This window comes from Podarcis tiliguerta (genome assembly GCF_965153285.1).
Source record: "Podarcis tiliguerta genome assembly, chromosome: 1".
In the NCBI taxonomy this organism is placed as follows: Eukaryota; Metazoa; Chordata; class Lepidosauria; order Squamata; family Lacertidae; genus Podarcis; species Podarcis tiliguerta.
Genome location: NC_139534.1, coordinates 20,115,450 through 20,132,107, shown reverse-complemented (window position 1 = coordinate 20,132,107; position 16,658 = coordinate 20,115,450). Strand labels below are relative to the sequence as shown.

The window sequence follows — 16,658 nt, the reverse complement described above, 5'->3', positions numbered from 1 at the left end:
CACATTACTATCTGCACTGACTTGCAGTGGCTCTCCAAGGTTTAAGGCAGGTGTCTCTTCAAACCGTACCTGAAGATGCTGGGGCAGGGGTCAGCAAACTTACCGCGCCTTGGGCTGGTGTCTCCAGCGCCGATCGCGTGGCAGGCCAGAGGGCAGGGGAGGCCGTGCCCATACACGTGCACACATGAGCACCAGAAATAGTTTGTGTGCATGTGCACGGGCCTCCTCTGACCCGGATGTGCAAAGGAAATAACGCTTGCGCATGCGCAAAAGCTATTTCCTGTGCTCCTCTGACCTGGAAGTGGGCAGCCGCGCAGCGCAGCGCCGGTAAGAGTGGGCAGTGGCAGTCGCTGTGGGCCGGATAAATGAGTCCCTCAGACCTTATCCGGCCGGCGGGCCTTCGTTTGGGGACCCCTGTGCTGGGGGGGGGGAGTGAACTTGCCACCTTCTGCTTGCAAGGCAGTTGCTCCACCACTAGGCTATGACCCCTCCATTCCATTACGGTTAGCAAGATATTCTGTTATAGAAACAAGCCATAATTTTGAGAAAAGGCTGCCACGTTGATGTTTTGATTTACCTTTTCTTGCCTTCTCTTGGGCTGCATACATACCATATATTTAAAGCAAGCCGCCCCCCTCCATTAAGAATCCTGGGAACTTGAGTTTGTTAAGTGTGTTGGGAGTTGTAGCTTTGTGGAGGCCTATGCTACTGTTTACAAGACTCTTTTGGGGGTAAAATTGTGCTTTAAATGGAAGGAGGAAGAAGTTCCCACCAAAGAAGAATGGATAAGCAAGGCAATGGATTACAGTGGTGCCTTGGTTCTCAAACGGCTTGGTTGACGAACAAATTGGCTCCTGAACACTGCAAACCCGGAAGTAAGTGTCCCGGTTTGCGAATGTTTTTTGGAAGCTGAATGTCCGATGTGGCTTCCTCTTGAGTGTAGGAAGCTCCTGTAGCCAATCAGAAGCTGTGCCTTGGTTTCCAAACGGTTTTGGGAGTCAAACGGACTTCCGGAATGGATTAAGTTTGAGAACCAAGGTACCACTGTATGATGAACTTGCAAAGTTAAGAGCCAAAATAAGAAAACCTAATGATGATTGTTTTGTGGAAGAATGAAAGCCCTTTTCGGAATATTTAAGGAAATATTACAGTACAGTGGTACCTCGGGTTACAGACGATTCAGGTTACATACGCTTCAGGTTACAGACTCCGCTAACCCAGAAATAGTGCCTTGGGTTAAGATGAGAGCAGAAATTGCACAGTGGCGGCACGGCGGCAGTGGAAGGCCCCATTAGCTAAAGTGGTGCTTCAGGTTAAGAACACTTTCAGGTTAAGAACGGACCTCCAGAATGAATTAAGCATGTAACCAGAGGTACCACTGTATGATGAACTCGCGAGAAGGATTTGAATTATGAGCAACCAAAGGATTTAGAGAATACAGTATTGTTGTTATGGGATAAGAAATCGAAGGTAGTGTGCAGCAGAGGGGGATAAATAAAAACACGGTGGAAAATGAGGTGGGAAGTGGAAAAAAAGATTAATTTATGATGTATTGAAGATTATATGTTAAACTTTTGAGAACTTAATAAAATTGATTATAGAGCGGGGGGGGGGGGGATAAAATAAAATTGTGCTTTAAATGTATAGTGTGTATGCAGGATACAGAACCATGGTAGACACCAGCATTTGTTGAATCTCTTCCTGTTCTGCCTATGTTGTCAAATAGCGTACGTCAAGGTGCTCCCAAAATATGTATTTAAAATATTATGTAAAAAGGTAAAAGTAAAGGGACCCGTGACCATTAGATCCAGTCGTGGCTGATTCTGGGGTTGCGGCACTCATCTCCCTTTATTGGTCGAGGGAGCCGGCGTACAGCTTCCAGGTAATGTGGCCAGCATGACTAAGCCGCTTCTGGCGAACCAGAGCCGCACATGGAAACGCTGTTTACCTTCCTGCCGGAGCGGTACCTATTTATCTACTTGCACTTTGACGTGTTTTTGAACTGTTAGATTGGCAGGAGCAGGGACCAAACAACGGGAGCTCACCCCGTCGCGGGGATTCGAATCACCAACCTTCTGATCGGCAATGTGCATACCACATGCACACATGTGAACCAGAAATGAGAAGCATATGTTAAGTTTCTTACCAGCATTGTACCAAAAGAGTTAAGTGGTAAAAGTTCAGCTCCGAAAGGACACTCCTCTGGAAGAAGGAAGAGCTTGGAATGTGTTTTCCTCCTCTGTGATGGAATCTGCGGCTGACAATGATTTGTAATACTCATCCTCCCAATCAAGCACTTTTATTTGCCTGAGGAAAAAGAAGGAAACACAAACCATTCTGAATGGCTCACCACATTCTTTTTAGAAGTTTATGTTTACTGGGTACAAAATGTGCTTTCGTATGGGGGGTAGAACAAAAACAATCTTGTGCTTGATGACTGACTGTTGGCTGGTGAAGTTAGGGTTGCCATGATTTTTCTGGAAATAGCTGGTATTTGGCCCTCGTAAACAGTGGCTGGGCGGAAATCACTGAAATGTCTCGGAAAATCTGGACGTATGGCAGCCTATGTCGGAAGTGTAGATTTTGGTGAATTTCATTAAAAATAGCTCAAAAACTCATTTTTCCGTTGAGATTTTGCAAATAAAGCTCGACAACTTTTGTTGATGTTCACTTTTTGAAATATGGCAACCCTAGGTGAAGTATATGGCTTCTCTGGGCAGAGCTTCGAAGAATAATACACTGCAGCTGCAATCATATGCACATTAACCTAGGAGTGAGTCCGGCTGAACTCAGTGGGGCCTACTTCAGAGTAGACATGCACTAGCTCACTAGAGTCACTGGGATCAATTTAAGGCGTTGGCTGTGAGTTAGGACTCTTCCAGGCTTTAAAACCCAGGAACATAGCATGCTACTTCCTGCTTAGGAGCGGTGTATGAAGCATTCGTTAATAATACAGTTTGGATTTATGGTGTTTCAAAGTTTCTATAGTGAGGAATGCCATGATTTGGGTTTCTGTCAAATGATTCTTACAAATCCATGCCACACAAAGTGAGTGCAGTCCTTGTTTGTTTTTAAGTGATCAGCCATACTTCTAAAATAACCAAGATGCTTCCTGAATAACTCATAGAAGCTTCACACAATGAGAAGGTTCCGCTTCTGGTGGATGGTTGATCAATGACAAAAATCCCCAGCAATTATGCTGTGGCGTTGTGCACATAGTCAACGGATATTCATGTAATGGAAGAGCACTGTTACGTATTCAGTGGTCTGTGTTTGCCTGAACTTGAGTCTGGACTAAGGATTCTGAGCCCCTGTGTTTTGATTCGATACATGCTATCCAATCACAGAACATTTCAGGATTTGGGCCTCTGCCATTGGCCCTTAAACTCTGGTTCATGATTCGCAGCTTGGAAGTTTAGACAGCCAATCACGTGGGGAGTGGGAGTGGCCCAGGCCTTCAGAAATGTATATAAGCAGTTGCTTTGCTCCTGTTGTCCAGTTCTGTTAATTCAATAAACGTTCTTGCTGTTATCACTGTGTCTTACCTCGTGGGAACCCACCTACACTTCAAGCACCACTGCTTGCAGGTTGCTTAAACTTTGTGGATGGATCCTAATAACTGCAAGGGGAATTTTACACATGGAAGGTTCCCTGCCTCCTCTTCCTTGCTGTGGCTCCTTGTTTCCCTGCCCCAAGGGTAGGTCAGGAGACGCTCTGAAACAGTGTGGGGTGTGATGGGGTGCTTTAGGTGAGAGACACACTGGTAGAAATTGGAGGCCTCCTCCCTTGTGTGAATGGAAGTGTTTTCCCCTTGCTCAACAAGGCTCCCTTGGTCCTGCCCTGGGAGGTTATTAAAAATTGCACACTGAGATAAAAAACTGTTCCTATATGGCACTAGGAGAAGGTAACTGCATTGCTAGCGTGATTCTCTATAAGACAAGATGTCGTTCCCAGGCAGCATACACAAAAAGTAGTAGTAATAGTGATAATTTGTCAAACTATTATTTGTAAACACACAGACAAAACAACAAAGGATCATAACATACTAAATGAAATCTTAAATGAATGTTCACAAACAAATTGGGTCGGATTCAGACTCAGTTGAACCTAGGCTGCAGTGAAATCAAGGGGGCAAATTAATTAAGACTTGTGTTTCATTGATGTCAATGGGGACCAAGCACAGCTTTCTTTGACTCTATCCATTCCCTCACAACACACTTTGTTTGGATTTATATACTGCCTTTCTACCAAGGCACCCAAGCTGGTTTACAATTTTAAAACACCAACACAAGCAAGTTATATAAAATGCAGATATGTCTGAATCACATTTGAGGTTCAGAAGCATCATAAGGTTATTTTATCCAGGATGGCTTTTGAGGGGTCACGTGGTGGTTGTTGATAGCATGCTTTATAACTGATGTACTCAGTGGCTATCTGATCTAGGGATTCACTGGAAAACAAGAACAGGACACTTCATAATTGAGAGTGCGCATGATTTTCCCTTTAAGGAAACTGAATCTGTGTAAGGCAAAAGGAGTCGCAAACAAAGCAGACCACAGCCAAGAATGAACATGGACCGCCTCTTTTGAGGAACAAATGCTTTGTTTGCCTTTTCTGCCTTTTCTCCCTTCAGCTGGTCCATGTCAGAGACCAGGAAGGACTTTTGCATTTTACTGCCCCTCATTCTGAGCCAGTGCAGACAGTTGGCGGACATTTGCTTCTAGGACTCCCAGTCCGCTCCTCGTATCAAACCCATTACAAAACAAAGAAAGAAAAATCAAAACTTTGCAGAAATTCCGTCAAGAAGAACCTGTCCGGTTGCCCTCAGTCTTGCAAGAGATGGTTGCCACGTTTTAACAGACAAGCTTAGACGCCGTTTTCTGTTTGCTTCTGTAGCAGAATACCCAAGGTTGCTATATTGAGTCTGGCTGTTTATTTTTAGAATTCTCTCCAGAAAGTTTGTGCGTTTTCTGTAATATCACAAAGGACCTTCTTCTGTTTACAGTTGCTTAGAACTAAGAAGATAGCTATTTACCCAAGTTTTCTTGGCTTCCTCTTGCTCCCTTGATATTCTAGAGCTCCCTGTGGAGAGGGCCAAGAACACACAGTCAAAGCAAGGCAGCAAGTCGTTAATTTTTAATTCAAAGTGATTTTGTGTTGAATGCAAGCAGATGCTGATAATATCAGAAGTCACAGCATAATTTTTTTGATCAAAGGGCTCAAGCGAGCCTGATGAAGCATGCATCTTGCTCGTCTTTGATAAACCACATCAATTATTCACCGTGAAGGCAGACATCCTGACATGAAAGCAACAGATAAAGAGCATAAGCACATGTTCAAGACGAGAGCTGAAGAACGTCAGGGTGGGGTGGGGGCAACGGGGCGGGGGCGGGGTGGGGGGAACTGGAGGGGTTGGAACAGGTATCAATAACAAAATTATTAACTGGAGACAAAGCCAGTAAAACTGCTTTATTGCCACTTTGAACTCACATTTAACTGGTTATAATACACGTTGTCCTCAGGGCTATTCAGCACTTTAGGCTGCTGACACCTTCGACGGGGCGTTTTGAGCTTCTGTTCGAGGCAGCTTGGGGAACCTACAGGACGACAACACAATTTAGATCTCCGCCACGCCAGGTGCTGTAAATGTCTCAGCATATTTTACAATCAAAGGAGCTCTGGCTTCCTAATTACAGGGTTGATTCCCCTGCAACCTGTGCCGTGCCGTTCTATGTAGGCACGTAGAAACTGGGATACAGTGTTGAGTTTGGAGTAAAACTGAGCAAAAACTTTGCATTTGTTTTCTAATCCCAAGGTGTGGTCTGAGGGCAAGATTCACCACCTTGGTTCAACTATATGTTAAAGGTGTGGATGGGCTCCTGGGTAAGCTGTCCCCAAAACCACCTGGGGTTCGATGCTGAAGGGGGATGTAGTAGTTACAAACACCTCGGGTTATAGACTCCGCTAACCCAGAAGTAGTACCTCAGGTTAATAATTTTACCTCAGGATGAGAAATCGTGCACTGGTGGCGCCGCGGCAGCAGGAGGCCCCATTAGCTAAAGTGGTACCTCAGGTTAAGAACGGTTTCAGATTAAGAACGGACCTCCGGAATGAATTAAGTTCGTAACCAGAGGTACCACCGTAGAAGTAGCAGCTGTTGCATTCCCCACCTCCCCAAATATAAGATACTAGCTGAAAGTACCTGGCTCTGCCCACAACTTCTAAGAAACTGCTGCCGTCGGGGCCATAACCCCAATGTTGAAATGTGACTATTGCCACTGGAGCCATAACTGATTGTAAGAGACTGACCAAATTCTAGCACAGGCTGAACTTGGGGGCGGGAGCTGGTTCTTCTCTGATCCCCCGCCCCAGTCATGGAATCTTTCTGCCTTTGGACTTATGCAGTCTTGGTCACTCCCTTTTGAATCCTGCAGGCGTCTGCTTTCCTAGCAGGTCACATGTAGCTAAAACACGGGTGGAACAGACCCCTGCAGCTACCAGGCTTGCACCCAGCGCTCACCAGCTTATGAGTGGAGGTTTCAATTCTGCTCAGTTTGACTATCAGACACAGGCAGGGAAGTTTGAAAGTCCTGGGCTGCCCTTTGCAGATCCTTGGCACAGTCTTAGAACCGTCACACCAAACTGGGTGATGATATCTCAAGAGGCATCCAAATTGGTGCAGTTTGGAACATTTTGCTTCACCATCATAGATGAAAATGGGCTCTTCCACCCCCAGGAACCCTTATGCAAGTTCTTTTTTCCCTTCTTAAATAATTTTTATTAAGTTTACATTTTATCATAATCACATTCCATTACATAATCTCATCATCAAAAGCATTGCTCAAACTGAGCTTCGACTTCCCCCCATCCCACTCTCTGGCTTTTATAAATATTCACTTACATCTTAGCATTTCTTTAGCCACTTATTTACCTTCTTTTTTTCTTAATAAAATTTACCTCATTAAATGTAAACCAGCTCTCAATATTAACATTACAAAATATTTCAACTCAAACCTACAAATGTTTTCAAATGTTTACAATATTCTTTCATATATTGTATAAATTTACTCCAGTCCTTTTCAAACAGTTTGTTGTGCTGATTTCGGATTTTCCCCATCAGCTTTGCCAATTCTGCATATTCCATCATTTTAGTCTGCCATTCTTCCAATGTTGGAAGTCCCTGCTGCTTCCATTCTGGGCTAAAAGTATCCTTGCTGCCGTTGTAGCATAGATAAACAAATTTAACATCTTTTTAAGGAATTTCACCTCCAATTATACCTAACAAAAACACCTCTGGTTTTCTATTAAAGGTATATTTAAAAACCTTTTTCAATTCATTATATATCATGTCCCAATAGGCTTTCACCTTATTGCATGTCCACCACATGTGGAAGAAATTCCCCTCTTTCTCCTTACATTTCCAGCATTCTTTATCTTGATTTCTATACATTTTAGCAAGTTTGGCCGGTGTAAAATACCACCTATACATCATCTTCATTAAATTTTCCTTGAGTGACATACATGCTGTAAATTTAATTGTTTATGTCCACAATTTCCCCATTTTTCAAAATCAATATTATGTCCCAAATCTTGAGCCCTTTATGTCAAGTTCAGTGATGATATCTCAAGAGGTGTCTGAATGTACAGACAGACAAGCCACACCCACACCCTGCTGTTAAGTGTCATTTGTGGCGACATACCACAATTATAAGGGATGTGGGTGGCGCTGTGGGTTAAATCACAGAGCCTAGGACTTGCTGATCAGAAGGTCGGCGGTTCGAATCCCCGCGACAGGGTGAGCTCCTGTTGCTCGGTCCCTGCTCCTGCCCACCTAGCAGTTTGAAAGCACGTCAAAGTGCAAGTAGATAAATAAGTACCGCTCCGGCGGGAAGGTAAACGGCGTTTCCGTGCGCTGCTCTGGTTCGCCAGAAGCAGCTTAGTCAAGCTGGCCACATGACCCGGAATTTGTACGCCGGCTCCCTCGGCCAATAAAAGAGATGAGCGCCGCAACCCCAGTGTCGGCCACGACTGGACCTAATAGTCAGGGGTCCCTTTACCTTTACCACAATTATAGAAGCAACTGCTACTGTCAGCCTATAAGGTTCTTAAGGCAAGAGGGGATGTCAAAAGACCTTTTGAAATGCTAAGGTAATCTATTTATTTCATTGCTCTGTCGTTGTACACAGTCCATTTCTCACCACCAGCTGGACACACAACTCTCCTCTAGCATCCTAGGCTATTTTTAAATTTATATTTATGTTAAAAAGTTCTCTCATGCCCCCTTTCACAATGGATTCAATGCGCCTATCACAGCTATCTGCATTCTCAGACTTAGCAAAGCCCTGTGCTAGCTTTTCAGCTTGATACCATCGCTGCTGCATGGCTCTTGGGTGGTCTGTAGCTTGCATCCTCCAAAGGAAATGCCCTTTCGCTGAGCCCATTTGTCTTCCTTGTGCAAGTAGCCTAAAATACGATGGGTGGGTGTGGGGGGAAATCTGGTAGCGTTTATCACAGACAACCATATCTGGAGGAAACCATATTAACATGTGCTCTCTGCTGTGTCATTAGACAGATTTTGCAAATCATTTACATACGTTTTTATCCACTCATAAAATTAAGGTTATGGGTAGGTCAAGCAACTCATTCACCTCTTGGCTAATGTTTATTTAAAAGACTACACAAATTGAAAAAAATTATTAGCGCAAGTGTAATGCCTCAGGGGTGGCGCTGTGGGTTAAGGTGGCGCTGTGGGTAAAAGCCTCAGCGCCTAGGGCTTGCCGATCGAAAGGTCGGCGGTTCGAATCCCCGCGGCGGGGTGCGCTCCTGTTGTTCGGTCCCAGCGCCTGCCAACCTAGCAGTTCGAAAGCACCCCTGGGGCAAGTAGATAAATAGGGACCACTTACTAGCGGGAAGGTAAACGGCGTTTCCGTGTGCGGCTCTGGCTCGCCAGAGCAGCTTCGTCACGCTGGCCACGTGACCCGGAAGTGTCTCCGGACAGCACTCGCCCCCGGCCTATAGAGCGAGATGGGCGCACAACCCTAGAGTCTGTCAAGACTGGCCCGTACGGGCAGGGGTACCTTTACCTTTACCTTTAATGCCTCAGGGGTGGCGCTGTGGGTTAAGGTGGCGCTGTGGGTTAAGCCACAGAGCCTAGGACGTGCTGATCAGAAGGTCGGCGATTTGACTCCCCGCGACGGAGTGAGCTCCCGTTGCTCGGTCCCAGCTCCTGCCAACCTAGCAGTTCGAAAGTACGTCAAAGTGCAAGTAGATAAAGAGGTACTGCTCCGGCGGGAAGGTAAACGGCGTTTCCGTGCACTGCTCTGGTTCGCCAAAAGCGGCTTAGTCATGCTGGCCACATGACCCAGAAGCAGTACACCAGCTCCCTCGGCTAATAAAGCGAGATGAGCGCCGCAACCCCAGAGTCGGCCACGACTGGACCTAAGGTCAGGGGTCCCTTTACCTTTAATGCCTCAGGTGCTCTATATCTAGCATGTCTCTCCATCCAACACCAAATCCCCGTGTGCCTGGGTAGCCTTGCAGATTGAGCTGACCTAACTCCTACAACCCCAGCTATGTCAGCTATCCACTGAGGGCCATCTCCTGTGGGCTCACTCCCATTTGGTCTCTTACTGACTCCTGACATACACACACTCTCTCCCTCTCTCTCCCTCTCCCTCTCTCAGATAAACTTCAGGTCTGGAGCGAGACAAAAGTCATGGGCATGAACCCAGAAGAAACAGGTAAGGGTTGTTGGTGGCAAGGAAAAAACAGGTATATAGAAAGGAGACTTCCTGGGTGCCAAGATCCAGGTTTTCTGCAAGTCTTCTTTGGTGGGATAACCCCAGCAGAGATTTAAAATCACAAAATATGCAGCAAAGTAAACCATGGAAATACAGACTGTTAGACCTTTGAAATATGCCATTGTGACTTCCAAAACTTTCCTCTTACCCTAACGTAGAAAAAGACTACACATTTAGAAAGTTAAAAATGCTTTACTTACAAACTCTCCAAAGGTCATGTTCCTGTGCTTTTCCATACAGCATTCAGAAATAGTTGCACAGGCTGTAGAACTTGGCTTAGTTATAGTGGTGAAAATTCCTAAATTATTGATATAGGAACATTAAGCTTCTCTGGTAGACTGGAGGGGAACAAAGTCTTGATTGCCTAGTCCCTCCCTAGGTGAGCTAATCCTAGCAGGACAGCTTACTCTATGGTAATAACCCATTCATGAATCAATTAGACTTAAGCGTGTTGGTTATATGAGGCTGGTTATCCCACAAGGGTCTTGTGGCAACAGATTTATTATGGCATAAACTTCTATGGACCAGAACCAACTTCATCTGGGACACTGTTACCCTGAAAATAAAGGGGGAAGGAAAAACAGTGGCTTCCAAAGGTCAGGAAATGGAGGAACACATAAAACAATGCAGAATTTTGCGGCATCTTAAAGACTGCCATATCCTCAGAACAGAAATGCTTTCTTGAGAGGAGACACCTGGATCTTGCACATTAAATTAGCAATTGTTCACATATTGTGGTATAAATTGGAATGGCTCTACATGAATGGCTGGCCATGAAAGCCTGTGATTGAGAAACTACTGTGGAGAGTTCATTCTAAAGATGCCTAGTTAGATAAGCAATTTATATAGAGCACAGACAAGCAGACCCACTCCTATTCCCCACTCCCCCATGAGGTGAACCCTTAGACTACCACTCTTGGTTAGCTAGCTCCAGACATGCACAGATCCTATGCAGCTATATTAAAACTTCTGTCTGAATTTGCTGTTTTTTGATAGATCGAGAAAATCATGCACACACTGTTGCCTGGGGCCGCAATGGCGCAAAAGCGTGGTTACAAAGCACCGTTTCACATGGATCCTCAGGATTTTTGCATTGGGTCACCCCAAGTTCACCATAAGATCACATAGCATGTCCATGGCTACAGCCTGCACCAAAAAAACCACACATCCACTGTTTTGTGGGGCTGCAATGGCGCAAAAACGTGGTTACAAACCACAGATCCACATGGATTTTTGCATTGGGCTACCCCAAACTCACCATTAAATCACATGTCTGTGGCCACAGCATGAACCAAAAAAATCATACATCCACTGTTTCATTCAGAATATTTTTTTTCTTGTTTTCCTCTAAAAACTATGTGCGTCTTATGGAGTGAAAAATACGGTAGTTTGGATACCATTGCTGTACAAGGATTACCGATTCTGGTGGCGTTTTAATGGAGGTCTTCTTCATTGCTCACCAGTGCCTCTGGTGATGAAGAGTAGAGCTATCCCTGTTCTAACCATGTGGAAAATGAAGAGGGGTGTATCTCAGGCATGTCCAACAGGTCAATCGTGATCTACCGGTTGATCGCAGGGGTGTCCCAGGTTGATCGCGGTTTATTGACTGCCTTAGTGTTCTTTGTAGATCCCCCTCCAAAATAGCTCAACAACTTTGGCCAACCCTGCCCCCCCAAAAAAGCTCAAAAACTTTGTAGTCTACTCTCCACACACACACACACACACACAAAATAGCTTAACAACTTTGGCCAACCCTCAACAACTCTTGGCAATGGCAATGGGTAAATCACAGCCAATTTTTTTATACTGTGAGTAGATCACAGTTTCTTGGGAGTTGGACGTGCCTGGTGTACAGCAGTACCTCGGGTTAAGTACTTAATTCGTTCCGGAGGTCTGTTCTTATCCTGAAACTGTTCTTAACCTGAAGCACCACTTTAGCTAATGGGGCCTCTTGCGGTGCCGCCGGAGCACGATTTCTGTTCTCATCCTGAAGCAAAGTTCTTAACCCGAGGTGCTATTTCTGGGTTAGCGGAGTCTGTAACCTGAAGCGTATGTAACCCGAGGTACCACTGTATGTGATTGTAGGAACTTAGCAAGCAGTTTGTCTGGTGCTGTGATGCTGCAACTCAGCAAGAAGACTGGTGCTGAAGGCATTCTTGAGCAAAGAGGATTGCATGGACCCGAGACAGTGGTGGCTCAGAGACACCCTTAAGAGAGAAGAGGGTGTGAACATTTGCCTGCCAGGCAACATCATTTAAAATTTTAGGCTGGCGGAGCAAGTCAGAACACCAAGGCTTTCTGTTTAAGAGAGAGAGAAATCACCACAGCCCTTCAGTTGAAACCAGTGGTGGCAGGAAGAACAAAAATCCTCTCTCTTTACATGACATCTTTTGCATCTTTACTTGTTTTAGAAATATTCAGTTCAGATGAAAGTGAGGCCCTGATAACAATGTCTTTAAAAAATAAATCATACCCATAAGTAATGGGATTAGAATTTTATTCTAATAATTGGGCAGCAGTCTTATTTCACATTTCCCTGCTGTCTAGAGAAATTCTGCTCCTCCCAACAGCTAAAAGCCTGCAAAGATAGCCAACGGGGAATGTTTGAAATTACCGCACTGAGCTCCTGGGAGCCCTTCCCTGCCCCCTTTGAAAGAGGGCATCTTGAAACTGACAATGTTGCTGCACAGTTTCCAGATTGCTGGGCTGGTGGTGTCAGGTCGCGAGTTAGAGCTGCTTTCCCCTCGAGTTTTTGAAGTAAGTTGACCTCTTTTGATAGGGCTTTTTGATGGACTAACTGCACAACCCTATATATGCCTGATCAGAAGGAAGCCCCATTGAGTTCAAGGAGTTTTGCACCTGGGAAAGTGGCTACAGGATTGCAGCCCAAGAGTATGATTAAAACAGCAACAGTCCTGATACTGTATATTCAGTCCCAAATACAGTGGTACCTCAGGTTAAGTAATTAATTCATTCCGGAGGTCTGTTCTTAACCTGAAACTGTTCTTAACCTGAAGCACCACTTTAACTAATGGGGCCTCCCGCTGCTGCTGTGCTGCCGGAGCACAATTTCTGTTCTCATCCTGAAGCAAAGTTCTTAACCTGAAGCACTATTTCTGGGTTAGCGGAGTCTGTAACCTGAAGCGTATGTAACCTGAGGTACCACTGTATACCTCATTGGCGTATATTCACAGAATGCTTGAGAAATCCCTTTGTCACTTTCATGAAAGGCCTATTATTTAAGGGTGCGCTGCCTGCCTTAAGCAGGTAAAATTATTGGAGTTTGTTTGTTCCCCAGGATACTTTAGAGGATGGTACTTGCAAATCCTCAGAGCTGCATGTTTCAGGGTTTATTTATATTTGCCATTGCTTCTAAATAATCTAAAGTAATGTAAAGCTGGGCGAGGAGTAGGATTATTCAAGCATTAGGATATTAACAGCAAGAGGTGGAGGAACAAGCCAACAAATAAAATTTAATAGAGCCGTTTAAAGGATTTCATTAATAATTAAGAAAATAAACAATTATTTTAAAGATATATCACTATGACCATAAAGATAGCAAACACTCTGATTTCCAACCTTTCACATCAGAGGGAACATGAAAGTGCAACTCTTAATTATTGGCAAATATTAGCACAGGCTCCTGGGAACTCATCATAACATTTCAAGGTCCAAGTTCATAAAAATTTAAGCAGTGTTTAAAATCATGTTAATTTGTCCTTTGTTTCTTCTCCTACTCGTCTAATTTATTTCAAAGTACTTTGGTTCTCAAGCTCAGATATATTGATTGTGCCTGAGTAATGCATTGTTATAGCCTAGGGAGAAGATTTTTGTAGAAGGAAAAAATAAAACATGTCTTTGTTCTCCTTTGATAATTTATATGTATTTATATGTATTTTGATGCTTTTGAGAATTTCCAGTTTCCCTTTGGATTGCAACTCTTCTTTCAAGATTTCATCCCCCCACCCCCTTGAAGTCTCAGGGAAATGGGGGGAAATGTACTTCTTCTGTCTTGATACTACAAGAATGAATGGAAGTTGGTCTAGGATGTTGATTCCAAAGGGGGGGGGGGATATTTCTTCAGCACCATATAAGTTTCTAGGAAAATCCTGATAGCAGGATCTCACTTTTATGGGCACGGAAACAGAAGCAGCTTCCTTGAGCATCAAGGTCTTTGCAAAGTCAAACTAAGGCCCTGTAAGTGCGATAATTCCGTGGGTTTCTCATGAACCTACAAGGTAGATGCTGCTATCTTGAGGTACATGATGTAACATCTCTGCTGTCTCTGACTTATCCCAGAATGAGTGAGAAGTACAGTGGTACCTTGGTACTCGAACGGCTTGGCTCCTGAACAAATCGGCTCCTGAAAGCCAATAAACCCGGAAGTGAGTGTTCCGGTTTACAAACGTTTTTCGGAAGCTGAACGTCCAATGTGGCTTCTGCGGCTTCCGATTGAATGCAGGAAGTTCCTGCAGCCAATCGGAAGCCGTGCCTTGGTTTTTGAATGGTTTCAGGAGTTGAACAGACTCCCGGAACGGATTAAGTTGAATAACCAAAGTACCATTGTAATTCACTTTGCCAGGGTTGTTCATGCTCCTTCCCAAGCTGAGGAATAAGCCATGGACAAAGGTTGCTTGAGGACAGATTGCCCTGATTTGTGCTCCTTCTTTTCCTACCATGTTTGAACCCCCATCTTATCCTTGTCCCACAAACTTCTTGAGATATAGTTCAAAACCACAACATGAGTTTCATGTTTCACAACTTGGTGTTTCAAAGCAGCAGAGTGTGCTAATTAAGGAAGATATTTAGAAAGCCACGCATGGCAAAATGCTCTTGGAGCTGTACTATCATACCTGAAGCCGTAACTTTCTGTAGAGGTCCAGCATTGTGTAAACAGCTCACATCTGATAGAGGATTTGCTCGTAATATATAGTGACCCATGCCCACACTTTCCCTGTTGTTCAAGTTGGGGAGCTATATATTGAGAGCAAATCCTCTATCCTGGAAGTGAGTGTTCCAGTTTGTGAACATTCTTTGAGACCTGAACATCCGACGTGGCTTCTGGAGCTTCCGATTGGCTGCAGGAGCTTCCTGCAGCCAATCAGAAGCCATGCTTTGGTTTCTGAACATTTTGGAAGTCGAACGGAACGGATTCTGTTCGACTTCCGAGGTACAGCTGTATAGAAAACCCTTGTGCCTTCCCACCTCCTTGAACCAATCAAACAGTAGCACTAAGTTTCTGTTTCCTAAGGAAAGGAGTTTCTCTCTACCCATTCCCTGAGCAACATGTTAGCCCTTTTAGTTCCTGCTCTTGGCCACTGCCTCTATCTGCCCCTCGAAAAGCAGAGCTGGGCCCAGCAGCACCCCCAAACCTTTCAGCTGATCATAACAAAGAACCACAACTCCTTATATAATCGTTATGTTTCCAGGGTTTCCAAATACAGTGGTACCCTCGGGTTACATACGCTTCAGGTTACATACGCTTCAGGTTACAAACTCCGCTAACCCAGAAAAAGTGCTTCAGGTTAAGAACTTTGCTTCAGGATGAGAACAGAAATTGTGCTCCAGTGGCGCGGTGGCAGCGGGAGGCCCCATTAGCTAAAGTGGTGCTTCAGGTTAAGAAAGGAACCTCCAGAACGAATTAAGTACTTAACCCGAGGTACCACTGTATTACAGCATTTGCAGAAGCAGCATCATTCAATCAGAAGCAGCGTCCTTCATCTGAGCTGCCTGCTGGACCAGGAAGACTTCATCAAAAAAGTGCAGAGAGCCAGAGTCTGGTAGCTGCGCTCATTTGGAACGGTTTCAGAGATCACTCTAAACATCCTGTTGACAATCTGAATGTGTGTGTGTGTATGTACATTAATACATACATTTAGGATTGGGGGTGGTTAAGTGCCCCCTTTGCCCCTCCCCACAGACACCCATGTGCCTATCTGATAACTCTGAAGCAGTCAAGGGAAAATGTTTTCCTTTTAACTTTTAAACATTCCAACTTTTCAGCCGCTTCAAATTCCCAACAACAGCAGCTTTGTTTACTCAGATGGAGCACATTTATAGAGCCAATGAACGCTAAGGAAATTCATTAGCGCACTTGCTTTGATGTCACTTGAATCCCAGAATCTGTAGCACACACTCTACTACAACGGGGAGCGCTGCCTTTTGTTTATAACCTCTAAACAGAACCATTTGAATACACACTCGCACACATGCTCTCTGAAGGCGCTCATAACAGAAGCCATGCATCTCCCTCCGCGTGGTTTCATGACTTATGGTTTCACTTTGGACACCAGTTCTGTGTGGAATCACATGCTTCAAATTACAAAGATCACACATTTTTCAAGGTCCTTTCTTTCTACAGGCTGTTTCATACATGTTTATGAGGAGCCAAGGTGCCACAAGATGCTTTGTTGTTGGCCTCCATGTTTACAATTCTCTCCTATACACGCACATCTCCATATGATCTATTTATTCATCATTCGTCCCAATTTGCTTGCACAAAGCTTTCGTGGCTGTTCTGTTCAGTCTGTACTGAGCATTTGTTCTGATTTGTTTACAGGGCAGTTATGCAACAATGAGCAATTCCTCTTGATACGCTTGTGGGGTAATCATACAGCTTCCCATTAATCGTTTGTTCATCCCTTACTTTTCAGGGTACTTCCCCACCACATTTATAATGGCAAAAAGGCCAAAAATGAAAAGTGGATTTATTGTGCTGGGGTGAAAGAGTGGTTTAATCCACCTTAATAGCACAAACCTAAATTTCACCCCTCCCTCAATACAGTGACAATCTGGAGGCACAATATGCAAAATCTACCAGTTGAGGATTTGATACAGCTCATGGGGTGGGTTCTAGTC

General features: G+C 44.4%; 1 protein-coding gene across 1 annotated transcript in view; it reads right to left on the bottom strand.

Annotated features, from left to right (window-relative positions):
- MYO3B (myosin IIIB) overlaps window positions 1-16,658 on the bottom strand; it is a 288,698-nt gene that overhangs the window by 16,938 nt on the left and 255,102 nt on the right. The window contains exons 34-36 of the mRNA XM_083405794.1: window positions 5,491-5,597; window positions 5,036-5,082; window positions 2,147-2,307 (exon numbers count right to left, since the gene is read on the bottom strand). Of these exons, the coding sequence (XP_083261920.1) occupies window positions 2,181-2,307; window positions 5,036-5,082; window positions 5,491-5,597 (281 nt within the window). The 3' untranslated portion in view covers window positions 2,147-2,180. The remainder of the gene's footprint in view (window positions 1-2,146; window positions 2,308-5,035; window positions 5,083-5,490; window positions 5,598-16,658) is intronic.